This window comes from Panicum hallii, chromosome 9, assembly GCF_002211085.1.
Source record: "Panicum hallii strain FIL2 chromosome 9, PHallii_v3.1, whole genome shotgun sequence".
In the NCBI taxonomy this organism is placed as follows: Eukaryota; Viridiplantae; Streptophyta; class Magnoliopsida; order Poales; family Poaceae; genus Panicum; species Panicum hallii.
The window spans coordinates 61,871,087-61,891,417 of record NC_038050.1 but is presented as its reverse complement, the minus strand read 5'-3'; the positions used below and the strand labels follow the sequence as shown (position 1 = coordinate 61,891,417).

The 20,331-nt window shown below is 42.1% G+C and overlaps 1 protein-coding gene across 2 annotated transcripts; it reads left to right on the top strand.

Moving 5' to 3' along the window:
* Positions 1–82: 82 nt before the first annotated feature.
* On the top strand, positions 83–17,835 carry LOC112874278 (protein ABERRANT POLLEN TRANSMISSION 1). Of its 2 annotated transcripts, XM_025937509.1 has the most exons (22): positions 83–556; positions 697–808; positions 904–1,200; positions 1,950–2,212; positions 2,306–2,516; positions 3,140–3,313; positions 3,425–3,502; positions 4,727–4,972; positions 5,945–8,047; positions 8,315–10,103; positions 10,291–10,394; positions 11,166–11,522; positions 11,631–11,749; positions 13,387–13,645; positions 13,857–14,081; positions 14,255–14,394; positions 15,180–15,252; positions 15,484–15,585; positions 15,668–16,036; positions 16,195–16,362; positions 16,614–17,001; positions 17,307–17,835. In XM_025937509.1, the coding sequence occupies exons 1-22, from the start codon at positions 408–410 to the stop codon at positions 17,399–17,401; spliced, it is 7,821 nt and encodes a 2,606-aa protein (XP_025793294.1). In that variant the 5' UTR covers positions 83–407; the 3' UTR covers positions 17,402–17,835. The 2 variants fall into 2 exon arrangements, with proteins under 2 accessions (XP_025793294.1, XP_025793295.1); XM_025937510.1 differs by lacking the exons at positions 83–556; positions 697–808; positions 904–1,200; positions 1,950–2,212 and having other exon boundaries at positions 2,389–2,516; positions 3,145–3,313.
* The last annotated feature ends 2,496 nt before the right edge of the window (positions 17,836–20,331 follow it).

Sequence of the window (20,331 nt, the reverse complement as noted above, 5' to 3'; positions counted from 1 at the left end):
CCGCGGGCGCGGCGCGCTGGTGATGTGCCGGTGGCCCGTGCGGCCGTGCCGACAATGTTTTTTTTATGGAATTTTGACTCGGACGTGCGTAACCGCCGCGCCACTCCGCTCCCTTCCTCCCCTCCTCCCCTTCCTCCTCTCCGGAAATGGCGCGCCACCTCTTCTCCACTCCGTTCCCCCATCCATCCTCTCCTCTCCATTACTCCACTCAGCGATTCGGCACCATCTTCGCTCCGCCCCTTCCCGCGACTACCCCCAACTCCCGATCCATCGGGGCCCGCACGTCGTGCCGCGATTCCCCTCGCCGCCGCCGCGACATCGCGATCTGTAAGGAAGGAAGGGAGGGTTTGGTGCGGCGATGACGGAGCGCCGGTGATCGAGCAGAGCCCAAAGGAGGAGAAGCGACGATGATGGTTGGTTTGGTGCAGCTGCTGGTGGGGTTCGTCGTCGCCTGGGAGGCCGTCGAGCTCGTCCTCCGCCACGGCCTCCTCCTCTCCGTCTTCAAGCTCGGCGTCCTCGCCGCCCTCTCCGCCGCCGCAGGATGCGTCGCCGTCATGTACGTGCGCCCACTCTCTTCCTCCCCGTTCCATGTAGCCCTCACCGAACGAATTCGTTCGTTGCTCTACGCTGCTATACGTTCGCGGAGTGGGATGGGTGCGATCGGCTAAGGATTTCTTTGTTGCAACCCAATCGCAGCTTCCTCGCCAGGGCAGTGGCCTGGGTGCTCCAACGCGCCGCCAAGCTATCCATCGGGTGCCGCTCCTACGGCCTCAATTATCTGCGGGACATCACCATTTCATCCCCAAAGGTACCTCAGGGCTACGGGTCGTCTACCTGCTTTCGTCCCTCCATGCCAATGCCGATCCTGACATATGATCGAATCGCGTTTGTGTCGCATTTCAGGGCGCTGTTGAGTCTATTTGTATTGGTGAAATCAGACTTGTCCTGCGGAAACCGCTCACCCAGCTGGGATTTACCATACTAACTCATGGACCAATCCTGCAATTGCAAATCTCTGATTTGGACGTTATGCTCAGGCAACCTGTGAAATCCGCAAACAAGAAGAAACCTAGCCCTCGCAAACCGTCCTCAACCTCATCCACAAAATCAAAAGGAAAATCCAAAGCACAAGCGAAATGGAGGTTAATAACAAGCGTGGCCAGTCTATTATCATTATCCATAGTGGAACTGAGGCTTAAGGTACTGCCTTCTATCTGATATCTAAACTCTATCAACCATGGTTGCATATACTGATGATTCTAGTTGATTATCTTGCGTTCTGTATTCTGGCTGTTTTAGTTATAGTTTAAGTCAGTAAAACGAGCTATGTAGTTGCAAGCGTTGCTAGATAGCTCATGTTGTAAACAACTCCTATTTCCTTTTTAATTAAAAGTACAAAGCTCTCCTGCATATTCTTGAAAAAAAAGAAAGATAATATATTATTATGAACACGGGCATTTCTGTGCGTGACATATTCCTCTCCTGGTCATTCCGTAAACAAATTTTCTCTGTTATTATTAGCAGATGCTGGAAGCGGACAAGTTGAAATAGTCAGTCATACAATTTGTTTCTTAAGCAACATATTCTCATCAAAGGTTTAGTTGCCTGACAGAATTTTTGTGCCCAGTTTTGTGCTAACAGGAGATGTGTGCTATGGTTCTGGTTCAGTCTTCTATATGATATATCCATATCCAAATAGTTAAATAATAGCCTGCACCTATTTTTAATGTGTTATTAGGAGCTTAGTGATGTGGGTTAAACAACCTTTGGATTTATTCGAAGTCTATATGCATCAATTTACCTGGATTTTCTTATCCTCTCTATTGCTTTTGTTTGAAATCTATGGCATTTTTTTCAGAACACAAGGGTTACGTATGAGTCACAGTGGCTTTAACGCACCTCTGTCTTGCTTTTTTCTGCGTTGATAACTTGGTCTTTAATAATTACAGTCTCCAAAAGCTGCTCTTGGCATCAAGGACCTTAAGATTGATATATCCAAAACTGGAGGATTGGATCCAGTCCTCAATGTTCAAATTAATATAATACCTTTATTTGTACAAGCATTGGAGTCAGACAGCATTGATAAAAACACGTCGGTGTTCAGCAAATTGGATTGGTGTGTTAGTGGACAATATTGTTCAGCCATGGACTCTTCTGACTGTAGCTCATTCCTGTTTGAGGACATATCATTCTCATGTGACCTTCATCAGAGGTAATATGTTAATTGAATGCTTTGCAAACATCACTAGATTAGTAAAAATGAAAAAAATGAACAATAAGAACTATTCTTGACAATGCTGTTTAGGGATAAAGGAATTAAAGTCAAGAATTTGGACTTGATTCTTGGTCCAATTGTTGTGAATTTGGAAGAGAAATTATTGACCAAGAAGAAACAGTCTGCATCTACTGTTGCTGACCAAAAGGATGAACCTTCTGTGGATAATAAATCAGCTGCCAGATCTGAAGGGGGCAAACTTGCATCACTAAATAAGAAGATAAGTCTGTTTCCTGAAAAGGTTGTATGAACTCCCTAGAGTACACTTGATGTTTCTCTTTTTAGCTGTCGACCAGCCTTTTGCCTATTTGCATGCATAATTCATATTATTTTAGCTTGTTTATGTTTGTTTATATCTTCAACAATAGTCATCCTCGTTCATTTTCCCCATGAAGTATATGGAAATATGATTTTGTTATCTATGTTGATTTAGAAGGAGGCTGCATTGCAGTGATATTGCGAGGCCAAAGTAAAACTATTCCTGATGTACGCACAATCAGTGCAGGATGTGTATTTTTTTATATGTAGAACTACCAAGTAATCTTTTTTCCAATAGCGCTGATATTTCACAGTAGAAACCACACGTTATAATTGTTGATGAGTGTGCTAATATTTTAGGACCATAAACAAGTCAAAAAGAAAAATTTAGATGTGACATTGAATATCATGAATCAACTCTTTTTTTGCCAGCAGATCTAACCTAGGTATTAGAAAATTTAACTTTCCCTGGGGCACACTTAAAAACTTAGTCAGATTACAGCATCTCTCATGGTCTAGATTTGCCATTTTAAATTGTTACTGTGAACTTTTAACATAAGTTGACTGTTGGATTACTATTCACTAAAATGTAGTTTTATTTGGAAGGTTAGCTTCAACATGTCCAAACTGGATCTGAAGTTTTTGCCCAAAGATCATGGCCTCTCAATCAACAATGAAATTGGTAGCATATCTTTGAGATGTACAAGGTTACAACCACAAGATGGCTTCGGAGAGAGCGCAACACATCTCCGGTTGGAAACTGCTGTAACGGAGATTCATGTATGTTTCTATTTTTCTCTAGGAAATATAATCTTTTTGATCAGTTCAACATGATTGATTTCTTTAGGATTGAATCTGAAATTTTTTAAAATTATTGTTTCTGTTTTCCAGCTTCTAATGGATGGTGCGACCTCAGTATTAGAGGTTGCAAAAATTTCAACAGTAGTTTCAGCTAACATTCCCACTCAGGTCAGTTTGATCTAAATCGTTATTAAATCAAACTTTCTACTATTTTGATCCGGTGATTTCCCTTGGAGAATTTTGTGGGCCTCCTTACCTCCTTTTATTATCTGAAACTTGCTGTACTTTTTGGAGAATACTCCCCTTACACATAGATAATACTTCCTTTCAATACACAATTTTGGTTTGACTTGATCCAGGTGGTAAAAAGTTAGATCTAAAAACTGCTTATCCACCAAGTGGATCTTCCGAAACCATAAGATGTAGCAATGCCCGCTTTTTGTTGTTTGTTTTGCAGTGTTGGATAGTGATCTCCAAGCTAGAGTAAAGGAGTGTATCTGGATACAGAAAATTGCCTACGAATAGCTGGCCGAATTCTGTGTAATTATATTTAGGATGTGTTTGGCAACTGAATAGGAAGGAGCATGGGATTTAGCGGTGGGAGTTGATGGAGGGAATTCACTTGGGAGTTTGATTTTTTAGTCCCAATCCTTTGTTTGGTTCGTGGAGGGAATTAAGGGAGGGAGTTGGAGAGGGAATTCATATTCTCTGTTTGGTATGTGGGTTTTGATGTGGGAAATCATATCATAAGTCATGATGAATGGTTAAGATCATTTGTTTTCATCTTAAAGCGGAATTGCCTCCCAATTCCCACCCCTCCCCATGGGAAGATATCGGTGGGAGTTGAGTCTCTAAACTCCCTTTCCCCATCCCAAATGAACTCCCCCTCCCACGAAACAAACAAGAAAATTTTAGTCTCATATCTCTAAACTCTCATTCCCTTCACCAATTACCCCCAACCAAACGAGCCGTTAGGACTTTGTTTTCCATGTAATTGAGTTTATAAGTTGTTTGCCATGCAACTGGGACATAAGCAAGAAGCGCATATAATATCTGGCCAGTTAAATGACATTATAATATTTGGCCAGTTAAATGATATTACACCACGTCTCTGCCTGGATTTCCAGCATGGTTTGCCAGTATTATTCATTGCAAATAGTTTCATGAACTATTGCTTCATTTATAGGCTGAATCTATGTGATAAAGAGTTATCCCCTTTTATGTGAGAGCCTCCTTCTGATTTTCTTACTCTATGCTTCCCATTTATGGTTATTTATCTGTAATGCCCTGTATGGTCTCCTTTTTTTATATTGAAGCGTACTATGCACGTCTTCTATGGTTTATAATTTCTCTGAGAGTTAATTGAATGTGCTGATGCATTTTTCCCCTCAGCCAGCATTGCCAGTTCAAGCTGAAGTAGATGTCAAGATTAGTGGGTTCCAATGTAATCTCATTATGAGCAGAATTAAGCCACTGATTAGAATTAACTCAGATAAAAAGAAGCCCCCTGTTGTCCATGAGAGTCCTCAACAAGAGAAGGCACCTAAAGAAAAATTAGCATTGGCTTGGGCATGTACACTGTCGGCTCCTGACTTGACTATTGTGCTTCACAGTCTTGATGATGTACCTCTTTACCATGTAAGTATTAAGTACCTTATGGATGCTGTGCCGTATTGTTCTGTTCTAGTTGGACGTTTAGTTGCATGCACTGTGTTACTCATATATTTGATTTTAGTAGTGGCGTTTCTATTCATAACTCATCTTCATAGTGCCGAAATAATCATATTTAGCATCCACGTGCTAAACACTACAGAGATATTGATTGCACTGGTTTGAAGGGAACAATGGCACTCCTGGAGAGAGTGCTTTTGTAGGTGAGAAAGGGAATTCAACTGTGGAAGAGATAGAAACTTTTTACTAGTTCATGTTTACTCAATTATGGTTCGTACAATAGGCCTCCTTTTATAGTGTTCTCACAATCTAACAATAACCTTCCTAGCAAACAGATTAGGTTCCACCCTATGCAACACGCTATGCAACATAACTTGATAACTACGTTGCTGCAGCTGCTAGGATGCAGGCCGTAGCAGCAGTGGCTACTCCCTGCTGGTGACCCCCCTGATGAGCTGGAATGGCTGTTCATGACAATAGTCATGAGACTATGACTGTGTTCTGATGACGTGACCACCTCATCTAGTTTCAATAATACTTGACTCACACAACAACAACAGTGAATGTTTCAAAGTGCCTTTTGAATTGCTCTTTGTTTACAATGATTTGAGCCCTGATTACATGAATGGGGGCATTCAAATGTCATGATACTAAATTTACAATTTATTTGGTTTGGTAGATGATGACTTTATTAAACCAGAAATTGCTGGTGCCAATAATGGGTACCTTTCCAAGTCTTTCACCAAGGGTTTTTTTGTTTATGCTTGTAATTATCATGTTTAAATACAATAGGGATATTTCCTTACAAAGCAAAAGGTACCATGTTTAAATGTTTCGAGACTTTTCGGTTTGTCCAAATTATAATGACACCAAGAATTATTAACATTGTCATTCTTTGATTTTATGCTAATCTCACTCTGTAAATACTGGATAATGCAGTGTATTTTTCAATCAACTAATGTTTCCGCAAGTAAGTTGGTAGACCAAGGAACTCGGTTGCATGTCAAGCTTGGTGAACTGAAATTGCTTTTTGCTGGCAAACGCCTACAGTCGATGAATGAAAGCATCTCAGGCACGTTACTGCACATTAGCCGTTCAACTCTTGATCTGGAACAAAAGGACCCAGGCAAAGATAATGGTGAAGACCATGCTAAATCCTCTATCTCTGTTAATATATCTGGAATCAGAATGTACTTCTGTTTTTACTATCTCGAGTCACTTTGTGCCAATGCAATGTCCTACAAAGTGTTTCTGAAAAGCATTTTGCCTCCTAAGAAACGATCTGTCCAGGAGAATGCTCCTCAAAAGTCTAGCAAGAAAGCTAAAGGAGCACAGCTTATCAAAATCAATGTTGCACAGTGCTTTGTTATGTATGATGGTGATATGAGGCTGGAAGATATGACTATAGCCGATCCAAAGCGTGTAAACTTTGGATCTCAGGGTGGTCGTGTTGTAATCATCAATGAAGATAATGGTTCCCCAAGGATGGCCTATGTAAATTCTACTAGCCTTCCGGATCATAAGAATGTTCACTTCTCCACTTCTCTAGAGATTTCTCAGGTCTGTGTGTCTTTGAATAAGACAAAGCACTCAATGCAGGTTGAACTTGAGAGGTTCAGAGTGACACATAAAGAGGATCAGCTTGACAATAAACCTGTAGAGGAGACCAAGCTGTTGGATGTGCGTAAAGCAAAGTTTGTCCAGCGTTCTGGTGGGCAGAATGATGCTGCAGCCTGCTCTCTCATCAATGTGACTGACATTGCAATCAGGTGGGAGCCTGATCCCTATCTGGAACTGCTTGAAGTGGCCACACGACTTAAATCTGTTCTGCATAGGATGAAACTCCAGAATTCTGTTACTGAGGTGAAAGATGATACATTAAGCATGGATATCCCAGCAAAAAAGGAAGACCATGGCCAGCAAGAAAAAGCACAAAAGAAGCGAGAATCAGTTATTGCCCTCGATTTGGAATCATTGAAAATTTCAGGTGAATTTGCTGATGGGGTTGAAGCAATGGTTCAAGTAGGATCCATATTTTCTGAGAATGCAAAGATAGGTGTTTTGATCGAGGCACTAGCAGTCAGTTTTTGTGATGCATGGATATTCAAAAGCAGTCGCATGCAGTTGTCTCGTATCCCGATTTCTGTTTCTGATAGCCATCCCGATAAGAAGTTACAATCTGCAGCTGTATGTGATTGGGTTATTCAATGCCGTGATGCTAATATTTGCTTGCCATTTAGGTTGCAACTAAGAGCTATAGATGATGCTGTAGAAGACACATTGCGGGCCTTCAAACTTCTTTCTGCAGCAAAAACATCTGTTTTATTTCCTGAGAAGAAATCTAGCGCCACCAGCAGCAGTAGCAGCAAAAAGAACAAATCAAAATCAGTGGCTTTTCGGTATGTGCGGATCATCGTGCGTGACCTGATAGCAGAAATTGAGGAAGAGCCCATACAAGGATGGCTTGATGAGCATATCAGTTTAATGAAGAATGTATTTTGTGAGTCTGCAGTCAGGTTGAATCTACTTGATGAGGTTGCTTTAGGCAAAAATAAGGATTCCCCCAAGGCAAAACTGGATACCTCTGCTTCTGAAAAAAACAATGATTGCCCTGAAGCCGATGCAGATGTACCTGGCCCACACTCCATTGAAAAGCTCAGAGAAGAGATATACAGACAGGCATTCCGGTCATATTACCAAGCATGTCAGAAATTGCCAGTCTCAGAAGGGTCAGGTGCATGTTCAAGTGGCTTCCAGTCAGGATTCAAGATGAGCACTCGTAGGGCATCAGTTATGTCCGTACATGCAAAAGATATTGATGTGAGCCTATCAAAGATTGATGGGGGCGATGAAGGGATGATTAGTTTTATTAAATCTGTAGATCCAGTTTGTGCCAAAAATGATATCCCGTTTTCCCGTTTGTACGGTAGCAATTTTACTTTGAAAACTAGATCTTTATCTGCATATTTGAGAGACTATGCATTTCCACTCTTTGCTGGAACCTCTGGTAAATGTGATGGACGCCTTGTGCTGGGTCAGCAGGTTAGTGTTCTTTGCTGTTCACTTAATTTGATGTGAAATATTTTTAGAATGGTTAGCTGTTTTCAGTTAGAAAATACCATTAGAATGGTTAGCTAACCTTTTACCCTATTGGCTTCATCTAACTGTATACTATTGTAGTTTCTCCCTTCTGTTTGAGAACATCATTAGTATTTCCTACAAATTGATATTATCTACAGCCATTTGTGGGATTATTTATGGTAATCAAGCATCATTCTAAATTGCACTGATTTTTCCCCCTGGTGGCAGGCAACCACTTTTCAGCCCCAAGTTCGACAGGATGTCTATGTTGGCAAATGGTGGAGAGTAAATCTGCTCCGCTCTGCAACTGGTTATACCCCACCAATGAAAACATATGCTGACATACCATTGCATTTTAAGAAAGGGGAAGTGTCATTTGGAGTTGGCTATGAGCCAGTTTTCGCTGATATAAGCTATGCTTTTACTGTTGCACTCCGGAGGGCAAATTTAGCTAAGAGGTGGTTCTTTGAGCATCCTGAACCCCCTAGAAGAGAGCGCAGCTTACCCTGGTGGGATGATATGAGAAACTATATTCATGGCAGATTTAACTTGAGTTTTACTGAGACAGAGTGGCATCTCCCTGCTTCGACAAACCCTTATGAAAAACATGATCAAATGCTAATCACATCTGGTTATATGGAAATATGTTATGTGGATGGTTATGTCAGTCTGTCTTCGAAGTCTCTAAAGGTGTACATAACTAGCTTAGAGAGTCTAGCCAAGAAGACTAGTTTAGAAATCCCACATCATCCAGGAATACCTTTCCTTGAAACCCCTTCCTTTTTCATGGATATTTCAATACAGTGGGGATGTGATTCAGGTAACCCTATGGATCATTTTATATTTGCTCTTCCTGCTGAGGGAAAACCACGGGATAAAGTTTTTGATCCGTTCCGCTCGACTTCTCTGTCACTGAAGTGGAGTTTTTCACTTAAGCCTTCAACAACAGAAACCATAGAACATCAGCGAAAGAGTGATGTGCTTACAAATGATTCTCCGACTGTGAATGTAGGGGCTCATGATTTGGTCTGGCTAGCGAGGTGGTGGAACTTGCTTTTTCTTCCTCCCCACAAATTAAGATTGTTTTCCAGGTTTCCACGTTTTGGAGTTCCTAGATTTGTACGGTCTGGAAACCTCCCACTTGATAGAGTTATGACCGAACAGTGCATTCGTTTTGATGCCATTTTGTTGAGGATTAACAACATGCCTCTACAGCCAGATGATCCTGCTAAGGGTTTGACACTCCACTTCACAAAGTTTAGGATTGAAATAGCTTTCAGCCGTGGGAAGCAGATATTTACCTTCGATTGCAAGCGTGAACCTCTTGATCTTGTCTACCAGGGCATAGATCTGCACTTGGTGAAAGTATTTCTTAACAGAATTCCTGAACCATCAACTTCTAAGGATTCTAAGGCAGAAAATAAGAGTACAAAAGATAGAGATAGTCCTGGTTGTGAAAAGGGCAAAACGAAAACTAGTTCTACTGAGAAAAGCAGGGATGATGGATTTTTTCTGCATTCTGATTATTTCACAATACGAAAACAAACTCCCAAGGCTGATGCCGCTAGATTATCAGCATGGCAGGAAGATGGCAGGAAAAAATCTGAAATGCCATTAATCAAGTCTGAGTTTGATGGGGGTGATGAAAGTGATCATGATCAATCAGGCAGTGACGATGAGGGATTCAATGTTGTGGTGGCTGATAGTTGCCAGAGAGTTTTTGTCCATGGACTAAAAATTTTATGGAATTTAGAAAACCGAGCTGCTATCCTCTCCTGGGTTGGTGGTTTAACTCAAGCAGTTCAGCCTCCAAAACCATCTCCTTCTCGCCAATACACCCAAAGAAAGATTCTCGAGAAGAAACAGTTAATTAAAGAAGCTGAGATGCCGAAGGATGGGGCTCTCAACTCTGTGTCCTCAGCATCACAGCCTTCAGAACCTCAACAGATCAAGAGTTCAGAGTCACCACCTTCCAATGGGTCCAACAAGTCAGATCTGACACCAAGTAGTGAAACTGGTATGTTGAATAGCATAATCCATGTTTCATAGTTGTGACATTATTGCCATCAGCCAGGATTAAAATGGTATTTATTTATGATCAACAGACACATTCTTGTTGTACTATTTAGTTTTCAGCAATGTGTTAAACACTACAAACTAGCAAGTACATTCAACATTTTCACTTTGTCTATTATCTGATGTAGCACTTAAGCCTTCGAATAATAGTGATGCTGAAGAGGAAGGTACAAGGCATTTCATGGTTAATGTTGTGCAACCTCAGTTCAATTTGCATTCAGAAGAAGCAAATGTGAGTAAATTGCCACCACACTTCTTTGCTAAATTCTATTATGAAATGGCATTTGGCAGCTTAACTAATGTTAGGTTGTTTATTCAATGTACAAACTTCTGTTTGTTCTTTTACTATATTCATGATGTTTTTTTACTAAATTCATGATCTTCTCACATTACGCCACCAAAACTCCTCTGGGGGTGTTTGGTCATGGGTTGTTTTTTTGTAAGAGAATCTAGTGGCGTGTGTTGTACTGAGAACAGGGGTTGTCTAACCTCTGTACTCATTCCTTTCTTCTATCTTGAATGAAATGACGCGCAGTCCTCCTGCACCGTTTGAGAAAAAAAAACCTCCTCTGGGGGACCAGAAACCAACTGGCTGGTTTGCTAAAGCAAATCCTGGTTTCAAAATGGCTGTCAGATTGTTTTCACCAGACGCACAACTGGATTCATATTTGTATTCAAAATTTAAAATTAAGTAGATTTTATACCCTGCAGTATTACACAAAGTACTATGATATAACTAAATATTATTCATTTGAATGAACTTTAAACTTCACAATTCTTGGATGACTCATAGTGGATTATAGATTTATAGAGATATCAAGATGGCAAGTGGAGCACTATGTGAAGGCTGATAAATTTAGCTTCAAGCTCACTTTTTTCATTTATCTGCTGGCAACATGATGTTGAAATTCATGATATAATTCCTTTCATGTTCATTTATTTACATTGAAGTCTTAGGAGTGCTGCTGCAACTACTTACTAGATATCTGCTCAATTACATCAGGGTAGGTTTCTGCTAGCTGCTGGTAGTGGGCGGGTCATGGTTCGCTCATTTCATTCAATTGTGCAAGTTGGTCAAGAAATGTTTGAGAAAGCAATTGGTTCCAGCAATGTTGCCACCGGTGGGGCTGGGCCAGAAATGACCTGGTCACGTGTGGAGCTCTCTGTCATGTTGGAGCATGTTCAGGCTCATGTTGCTCCCACCGATGTTGATCCAGGTGCTGGTATTCAGTGGCTGCCAAAAATACACCGCAGGTCATCTGAAGTTAAACGAACCGGTGCTTTACTTGAAAGGGTATTTATGCCATGCCAAATGTATCTCCGCTTTACACGGCACAAGGGAGGAACCCCTGAACTAAAGGTATATTCTCTTGTCATGATTTCATTTTTTTATACACCGTTTGCTGAGCATATTTTTCAACAATTAGTGGAGGTAGCTAGGTTATCCATCAACTGTTTTTATGTGCAGGTTAAGCCACTGAAAGAGCTAACATTTAACTCACCAGATATAACCGCTGGTATGACATCACGTCAGTTTCAAGTTATGATGGATGTATTGACTAATCTTCTATTTGCAAGAACTCCAAGGTACATCATCTATCTTGTAGCTACTACCTCCAGTAATCAATATGTGACGTCTTGGACAGGATTGGAGAAATTAAGGAGGGGTGACGTTTACATGTTTGTTCCTGTTAACTGCTTTGCCCACACCTCTCCCTGAGAAATCGTACACGCATTCCAGCCAACTATGTCACTGAGTCATTGCAGGCTCTAGTTTAATTAGGGGCAGAAACATAACAAATGCTTTATTTCACCCAAAAGACATGTTTCCTTGACTTTTCTGAACTGCCCCGAACAACATAGATTATTTATCGGAGACAGCAATATATTAGCGTTTCAGCAATATAATCCAGAGCACAGTTTTATCGATCCTGCTTGCAGTTCATAAAGAATGATAAACTGTTCTTTTCCTTTTCCAAAATGTTCATATTGCCAATGTTTTCCCAGTTGTAACATAAATTAACTACTTTTAACAATGTGGCTTTTGGGGATAAGAGAGAACAAGTTAACATGTATTGAGTAGAATAACTAATCTATTATCGAATATGGAAACAAAAATAGATGGAAGGAAGATAGTACAAAAAAAGTATATATTACAGTATGGTTTATGTGAGTTAAGGAAATACCATTAAAGTTGCTCGCAACTTTCAAGGAAACAACAATTCTGCTATACATGTCGACCAGTGTGAACTAGCTAGGGCTTAGAAGTTTCTGGATGAAGTGTTTGATGCTTTTCTGACAGGGTCAGTGTCTGAAGTGCATGGATAAACATAAATTATCTGAACACTTATATTCACTTGGTGAAATAGAAAATGCTGCAGGAAATAGTATTACATTAGAATATGTTGTCCATGCCTATTTTGATGGGTTCAAATCTTATCCATGCACTGCACTGTTGTCTTGTATGGTTTTATGCACGTGCATTCCTGTGACATGGGCATATGTTGTTCCACATGTTGTGCGGGATAAATCTAATGGTGAAGAATGTGCTGCAGTTTGCACAAATTTAGGTCTCGTGTGTAGGTGATACTTGAGCCATAGGCACAAAATCTGCTCTCTACAGTACTAGTAGCTTCTAGCTGCTTGTGGCAATCACAACTTGGACAAAACTTTGACTACAAAGAAAAAGTTTATGAACTATTGTATACCCGGTTTGCTTGTGTGGTGCATTGATGACTCAAGTTCATATCTGATTATTATCATTGATCATATTCTTGACTATTATTGGAATCAAACTCTACCATGTTGCTTACATCATACCCAAAGCATATACAGTACTCTATACGTAGAAGCAGTTAGATTATACAGGAAAAAACGATTTAGTAGACCAGTTTTCTGATCTGACGCATATAAATTCTTTTGTGTATCAAATTAGGAAACTTCAGGTTGCTCATGTACCACTATTAGTAACCAAAATTAAGTATTTTGAATTAGACATGGCATTGGCAGGACTGAGTTATTACTCCCACTGAATTATACTAGTGAAATTAATATCTTCACCTTTTTTAGTATATTTCATGATTTGCCACTTCATTAGCATTTAGCAAGCAATACCACAAGACAAGTTTTGTTTATTTCTTAAAATCATTTCATTTTATGTTGACCAGACACATTTGTATCTTATTTATATTTGCTTCTCATAATCAAACTAATCGATTACTCAGAAAACCGAAGAGTAATCTAAGCTATCCCCTGGACAATGATGATGACGACATTGAAGAAGCATCTGATGCAGTTGTACCTGATGGGGTTGAGGAGGTAGAATTAGCAAAGATCGGTGTTGAAGTAAAAGAAAGAGCACGAAAGCTACTGCTTGATGATATCCGAGCCTTGTCTACTGGTGTTGAATCATCTCATGATCAGAGTCCGTCACCAAAGGCTGATGACGCTACATGGATTGTTACTGGTTCAAGGTTAATTCTGGTATGTTTAAGTACCATGCTTATATCCATTTTTAGTTCACTCTAAGTATAAAAATCACTTTGTTTGTACGAACTGTATTCTTAATTAAACTTCATTTAGTAGTTCATACCTAAAGTAGTACTTGCTTTAGTTCAAATTATCATAAATCTATGGATTTCTCCTTGTCATTGCATTTATATCTAAACATCATGGCTAACATAACCGTTGCCAGGTCAAACAACTTAAGAAAGGGCTCGTGAATGTCCGGAATGGTAGGAAAGAGGCATATTCTACACTAAGAATTGCTATGCAGAAAGCTGCGCAGTTGAGGTTGGCGGAAAAGGAAAAGAATAAAAGCCCTTCATGTGCCATGAGAGTTTCAACGAGGATAAACAAGATTGTTTGGAGCATGTTAGCAGATGGAAAATCCTTTGCTGAAGCTGAAATAAATGATCTGGTAAACTTGATTTCTTTCCAGCCAAATGTAGTCTTGTCTGCCATTTCTGATAGTACTAGGAGTAATATGTTCAGAATGTGTTTGAGAATGATGATCATTAGTTCCTGTAGAAAACTAACTCTCCATGAAAGAATGTGTTTAGATCTTGCACTGATTTTCCAATTGATATATAGATTTTTGATTTCGACCGGGACTACAAAGATATTGGCATCGCACAGTTGACAACCAAGCTGTTTGTCCTTAGAAATGGACTTGCTAATGCAAAATCAGATACTGTTCTGGCACCATGGAACCCACCTTCTGAATGGGGCAAGTAAGCATATATCCTCTTGTATGGTGTACATGACTATTTGGATGCTCATAGGAAGCTCTGTGCAGTCTTTTCTATTCCCTTTTTGAATGATAATATTTTTAAGGATGCTCAACATATAAGTAACATGACATTTACAATGATGATGTTCTGTGACAAGCCTATAGAGTGTGTATAATCTTTTATAGTTTCGGCAACGTTCTTTTTATGGATATAACTGTATATGTTTCACTTTTTTCCCTCGAACACACAAGAGAGATGCTTTTCACTTCTTAAGATGATCAAATTTTATTCATCTCAAGCTGACATGCAGGGTTATATTTCAAATGGCAGTAGTAGTGTAAAGTACAGGAATGCTCCATTAAAGGGAAAGAAAAGCTACTCCTGCAGCACTGTTTAAAGGAACACACTAACCATAAATTTCTATGGGCTTGTTCGGAAGAGGGGATTGCTCTAGGAAATTTTGGGAACTTTCCTGAGGATTTGAATACATTCCCTCCTTTCCAAACAAAGCCCTAAGTGAGGTTGCTACATGTTTCTTTCTTTTCCTAGAACGCGCAGGAGAAGGAGAAACTGTGTGTCATTGCATTAAGAAAGAGAATAGTGTTAATGGGTTGCATTTGCTTATGCAGCTCTTACATTACATTGGCACCTTTTTGTGATTTGAACTACCAACACCAAACATTTTTCTTTCTATTTGTGTGTATTACTTTATATGTTCATTGGACCTGTGTTCTAGTTTACTAATCCTCTGCCCTGGTAATCATGCTTCCTGACTCAAAATGCAGGAATGCAATGCTTCGTGTTAATGCCCGGCAGGGCGCTCCAACTGGTGGAAATTCAGTTATTGAGAGTTTACTAGTAAGTCCAGTTGGATTTTTTTTTTCATTGAACTTCTAATATTTTACTTTAGAATCATATTCTCCTGTGATTGCAAGTTTTTTAAACCACTGTTTTCAAGTATTAAAGAAATATAGCTGTTATATACAGATAAGCATTAGTATGATGTAACTGTGTACTGACTCCTTTTTTTGTATACACTTTTGTGGATGCCAATAATAGTGCCTCGTTTTTTATCCCTTGTAACTGCAGGTAGACATCTATCCACTTAAAATTTATTTGACTGAAGCAATGTACAGAATGATGTGGGGATATTTCTTCCCTGGAGACGAACAGCAACCGCAAAAGCGACAGGTTAGATCATTTCATGTTCTTTGATGTTCTCAATGTTATTGTGCTTTCCTCTTTGGTCCTTATCTTTCCTTTCATTGTACAGGAGCTTTTCAAAGTCTCCACTACAGCAGGAACAAGACGAAAGAAAAGCAGTTCTAATGTGGAGATAAACAGTCCCAATAACCAGTCATCAAAAGAATCTACATTTGCACAGAAGCCTGAACTTCGAAGGACATCTTCATTTGACAGAACATGGGAGGAAACAGTTGCTGAGTCTGTAGCTAATGAACTTGTTTCACAGATGCAGGGTCAGTCAAATGCCCAATCTGAATCTCAAGATGCTGCTAAGGATTCCAAGTTATTACGTCCTGTTCGCTCTACTCGTGAGGATAAGAAAATTGTGGAGCCTAATGAGGTGAAGCAAACCAGACCTCAAAAACTGATGGACTTCCGCAACATAAAGATAAGCCAGGTTGACATCAACTTCTCAGTGCAGTTTTATTTGTATAAAACTTGGTACTTGTAGTACATACCATGAAAAAACAATAGTCAATTTTCTCAAATGTTCCTTTTAATGGAATATGTTCTCTATTTTGCCCAATGATGACAGTTTAACTCTTGGTATTCTAGGTTGAATTGCTTCTCACATATGAAGGATTGCCGTTTGCTGTAAGTGATGTAAGGCTACTTATGGATACCTTTCATCGTGAAGATTTTACTGGAACATGGCCAAGATTGTTTTCACGAGTAAAGAAACATATTGTGTGGGGAGTATTGAAGTCTGTTACTGGCATGCAGGCAAGTAAATTTGATTTGGTTACGACCTTTGAAGTCGAAAACACACTTTGAACTCTAAATGATTCAGCTGTCAAAATAGAACATAATGTTAAGCCACATGTGAATGTGTGTATATAGTTCAATGCCATAATGTTGTTGTTATTTAGATAACTTTTAAGAAGGAGCTCCTAGATGGAAAATCAACTAGTGAGAAATATTTTTTTACATTTTCAGCTAATTTTACTTAGAGGTCACTCATTCCTCTTTTACAGGGCAAAAAGTTCAAAGCTAAATCTACTAGCCAAAAAGAGCCATCTGCTGCTTTAATCAGTGCCAGTGATTTTAATTTAAGTGACAGTGATGGTGATGATGCTGGCAATTCTGATCAACTTCCAGCATTTCTAAAAAAGCCTAGTGATGGAGCTGGTGATGGATTTGCAACCTCAGTTAAGGGCTTGTTCAATTCCCAAAAGAAAAAAGCGAAGGCTTTTGTCCTAAAGACGATGAAAGGAGAGGCCGAGCATGATTTCCATGGTGAACGGAGTGAGAATGAAATTGAGTTCTCTCCATTTGCTCGGCAGTTGACTATAACCAAGACGAAGAAGCTTATACGGCGGCACACAAAGAAGTTGAACAAGTCTAAGGTTCACAAAAATTCAGGTGAGCTATTAGATGCAATGCACCAAAAAGAATCTTTCATTGATCATTTCATTATGGCACATGTCTAGATATCTGAGCATCTTGCTTGCATAGTAAACTCAATGCATTTGTTAGTATACGATGTTAACAAATTTTCACATCTGCGCTACATGGAACCACTACAATGGATAGATTCTTAATACATAACCAAACGAACTGGAGTATCGCTGCTGCAATCATCATTAACTGATTTTTGTAAAGCGGAATGAATCTGTTTTCAGTGGAGTAACTCCCAGTTCTGACTTGCGTGTTGATTTCTCCTTCAGCTCCTGAGCAAGAAGTGCTGCCACCGCGTGCTCCTGCTGGATACAACACAGACTCCTCCGACTCATCATCGCCAGAGACAAGCCCAAAAGATTAGCCAGTGCCGTCAGCAAAATGTTGTCTCCGATGGTGGTTGGAAGTCCCGAGTTGAAACGCCTCCAGCTTACTGAGCGCTGAAGTGACCTGCAATTTACTTGGTTACAGCTTCCGGTTTTGATCTTGTAGATCCTCAATATGATCTTCGTGATGGTTTTGTAGTCATCCGAATAGATGTAGATAGTATTTTTCAGCATTTCTTCCCCATCAGATGGGGGCTTTGAAATAAGCGGCATCCAATCCATATGAACCAAATTTCTTACACCATGTGCAAGTGTTATCCAATCCACCTCAAACACTACTCCCATACATACATTTGTACTAGTTAGGATCTTGTAGTGCATGATACGGTCTTGTTGCCGTGAAGAACTCGTGATTGTTTATAAGTTTTCACTAGTCTATATTTTTTATACAGATATGGAATTCATTTCTTAGATGTCAGAACTTCGATCCGTCCGACTGGTGGGTGGCAGAGGTCGCACGTCCAAATCTGAAAGCTTTTTGGTTTAATCCATCGCCCAATTCACCGTCGTGCCCGCGGCATCCACTATAAGCTGCACCGCAGAGAGGGCGGAGTCTTGGAGTAGAGCGCCACGCAGGCAACTGATCGTTCCACGAACCAGTGTGCCCTATGATCTTGGTGCTTTGAAGAGACAAGAGAGAATGAGGACTCGATCGTAGCTGCAGTTTTTTTGTGGCCTTCATGACGGCGTGCCGATGACCTACTGAACTGAAAAACGTGTCTCATCAAAGACAAACAGAGCTGTCATTTTTCCCGTGGATTATGCATAAATTGTTGGAGCCAACAAGTTTTGAACAGTTGTGGATTCTGAACATTCAGATGCAGCGTCTTCCCCCCTGCGTTTTCTGATTGGATGCTTGACAGGCAGCGGATTGTTACCGCCACATTGCTGCTGATGTTGCCATTGATCGATAACCTTCTGCAAATTAAGAACTTTTCAGAGTTCGTCGCCTTAAGGGTGCAGCATCCAGCAGCCCGCAGGCATGGACATCCACCGCGGCAATCAGCACCGGCGAGAGTCCCAAGCAGAGCGCGGAGCTGGAACCAGGACGCTGGTCCATGTCAATTGGCGTGGATAGGGCTGCAGGTGGCGGGCGCGGCGGCCGATCTGTTCATCGGCATGTCCCGGGTGGCGCTGGCCGCGGGCACGGACACGACGGGCGACGTACGGCAGGGAAGATGTCGGCCGCCGCCGCGGAGCGCAATGCGGCGAGGGCCGAGGAGAGATGCGCGTTCAAGGGCGGAGGCAGGGCCGGCGGCTGCGAGTATGACACTTGGGAGGAGCGTGCTGTGACGTCGTGGGCGCCGGCAATGCCAAACGCGGCAGCGCGGCGAGCACGGCAGCGCGCGCCAGGAGGGCGGGATGGTCGGGGTATTTGAACCGTTGGATCGGGACTTCGGGAGGCTGCGGCTACGATTCTATCCGTGGAGAGGGGCGCCGCGGCAGCATTTCTGGGCCGACCGGAGGCCCAGTTACTTGAGCCCATCCTTCTTTCGTTGAGGCCCGAGTTAGGGAATTTGGTCCACGTGGCCCTTGAACTCGCCGCGGATTCCCGTCCCCATGCGCGGCAACCGACGAGTCGCCTGCCGCCGGCGTGGTGAGCCCCGGATGCCGGAGTTCCTGACGGTTTGCTAGAGGGTGCGCCGGGTTGAATAGCTGACGGTCGGCTGTTTAGGGACGCCCCCACAAACTAAATCCTTAAAATTCACGAGTAGGCTTCCCTGTTCTGCTAGCTTGACAGATAGAGCCACAACTAGCACTGTGGATCACTGATTAGCTCCACCCAGCCACAAATTCACCAAGGGATGATGGAGCACAGAGTGAACTGCCTGTGGTGCATACAGCAAGGAATCGTAGGTATGGTGTTAGGTTTGCACAAGTGATTAATCAATATAGTTAGTGCGTGTACCTTCCGCATTATAGCCACTGACCGATTGATGCAAAGACAAGAGAAGATCATGGCATTGCACGGGCCCAACAACTATAGTCTATAGGTGGCAATGCCCTTAGCTTTATTCGTGTATGCTATCAGACCCTTGCTCGAGTAGCATCACTACCTCATCCGCCCTAGCTACTTGGCCGGCATCCCACGCCCGCACGGTGCCCGCACCACAGAAAGGGTGATCAGACGAAGACGTGCCAACCAAGTGACCAACACGCTGCACCACCACTCCAGTTTGGATCGAGAGCACGCAGCACCACTCCACTCAAGCCGAGAGAGAGACGCGCCACCCGGCCGTGCCGCGCGCAGGCGACCCGATCGATCGAGCCTATTTAAGCACGCGCACGCGAGCAGCGGATCGTCGACGACGCCCCGGCACTGGCAGCAAATTGTTGTTCCCGGGGATAGATGGCGAAGGCGCCGCCCGTGCTGCCGCCAACGAGCGCGGCGGCGGCCGTGGCCGTGATGTGCGTCGTCGTCGTGTGGCTGGCAGCGGCAGCGCCGGTGAGCGGCGCCATGGGCAACCCCGTCATGGGGGCGTTGCCGCTGCTGGTAGCGGCTCGTGGCAGCGGCAGGGTGGAGGATCTGGAGCCGCCCGAGATGGACTCGGAGGCGCACCGGAGCGTGGTACTGGCGCTGCAGGCAGAGGGGCAGTCATCGGCCAGCAAGGTGGTGCTCGACGCAAAGAGAACCTGGTGCGAGCTCAGTCGTTGCTCGGGCAGACCTGGTTACCCATACGTGGCCGACCCCCGCGGCTGTGAAAAGATTCATCTGTGCCGGTCGGGCCCTTAATTCCCTGTCCAATTAGGTCGTGGCTCTCGCCGAATAACTTCCTCCAGGAAGGAAGCTATCCCCATGTACTACCAATCAAAAGGGTCTTATTACAACGCTGTAAGCCGAGAGACCTAGTACTAATTAATAATTAAGGGTGCGCTCCAAAAAAGAAGGACGTAGTGTCTTCGTCTA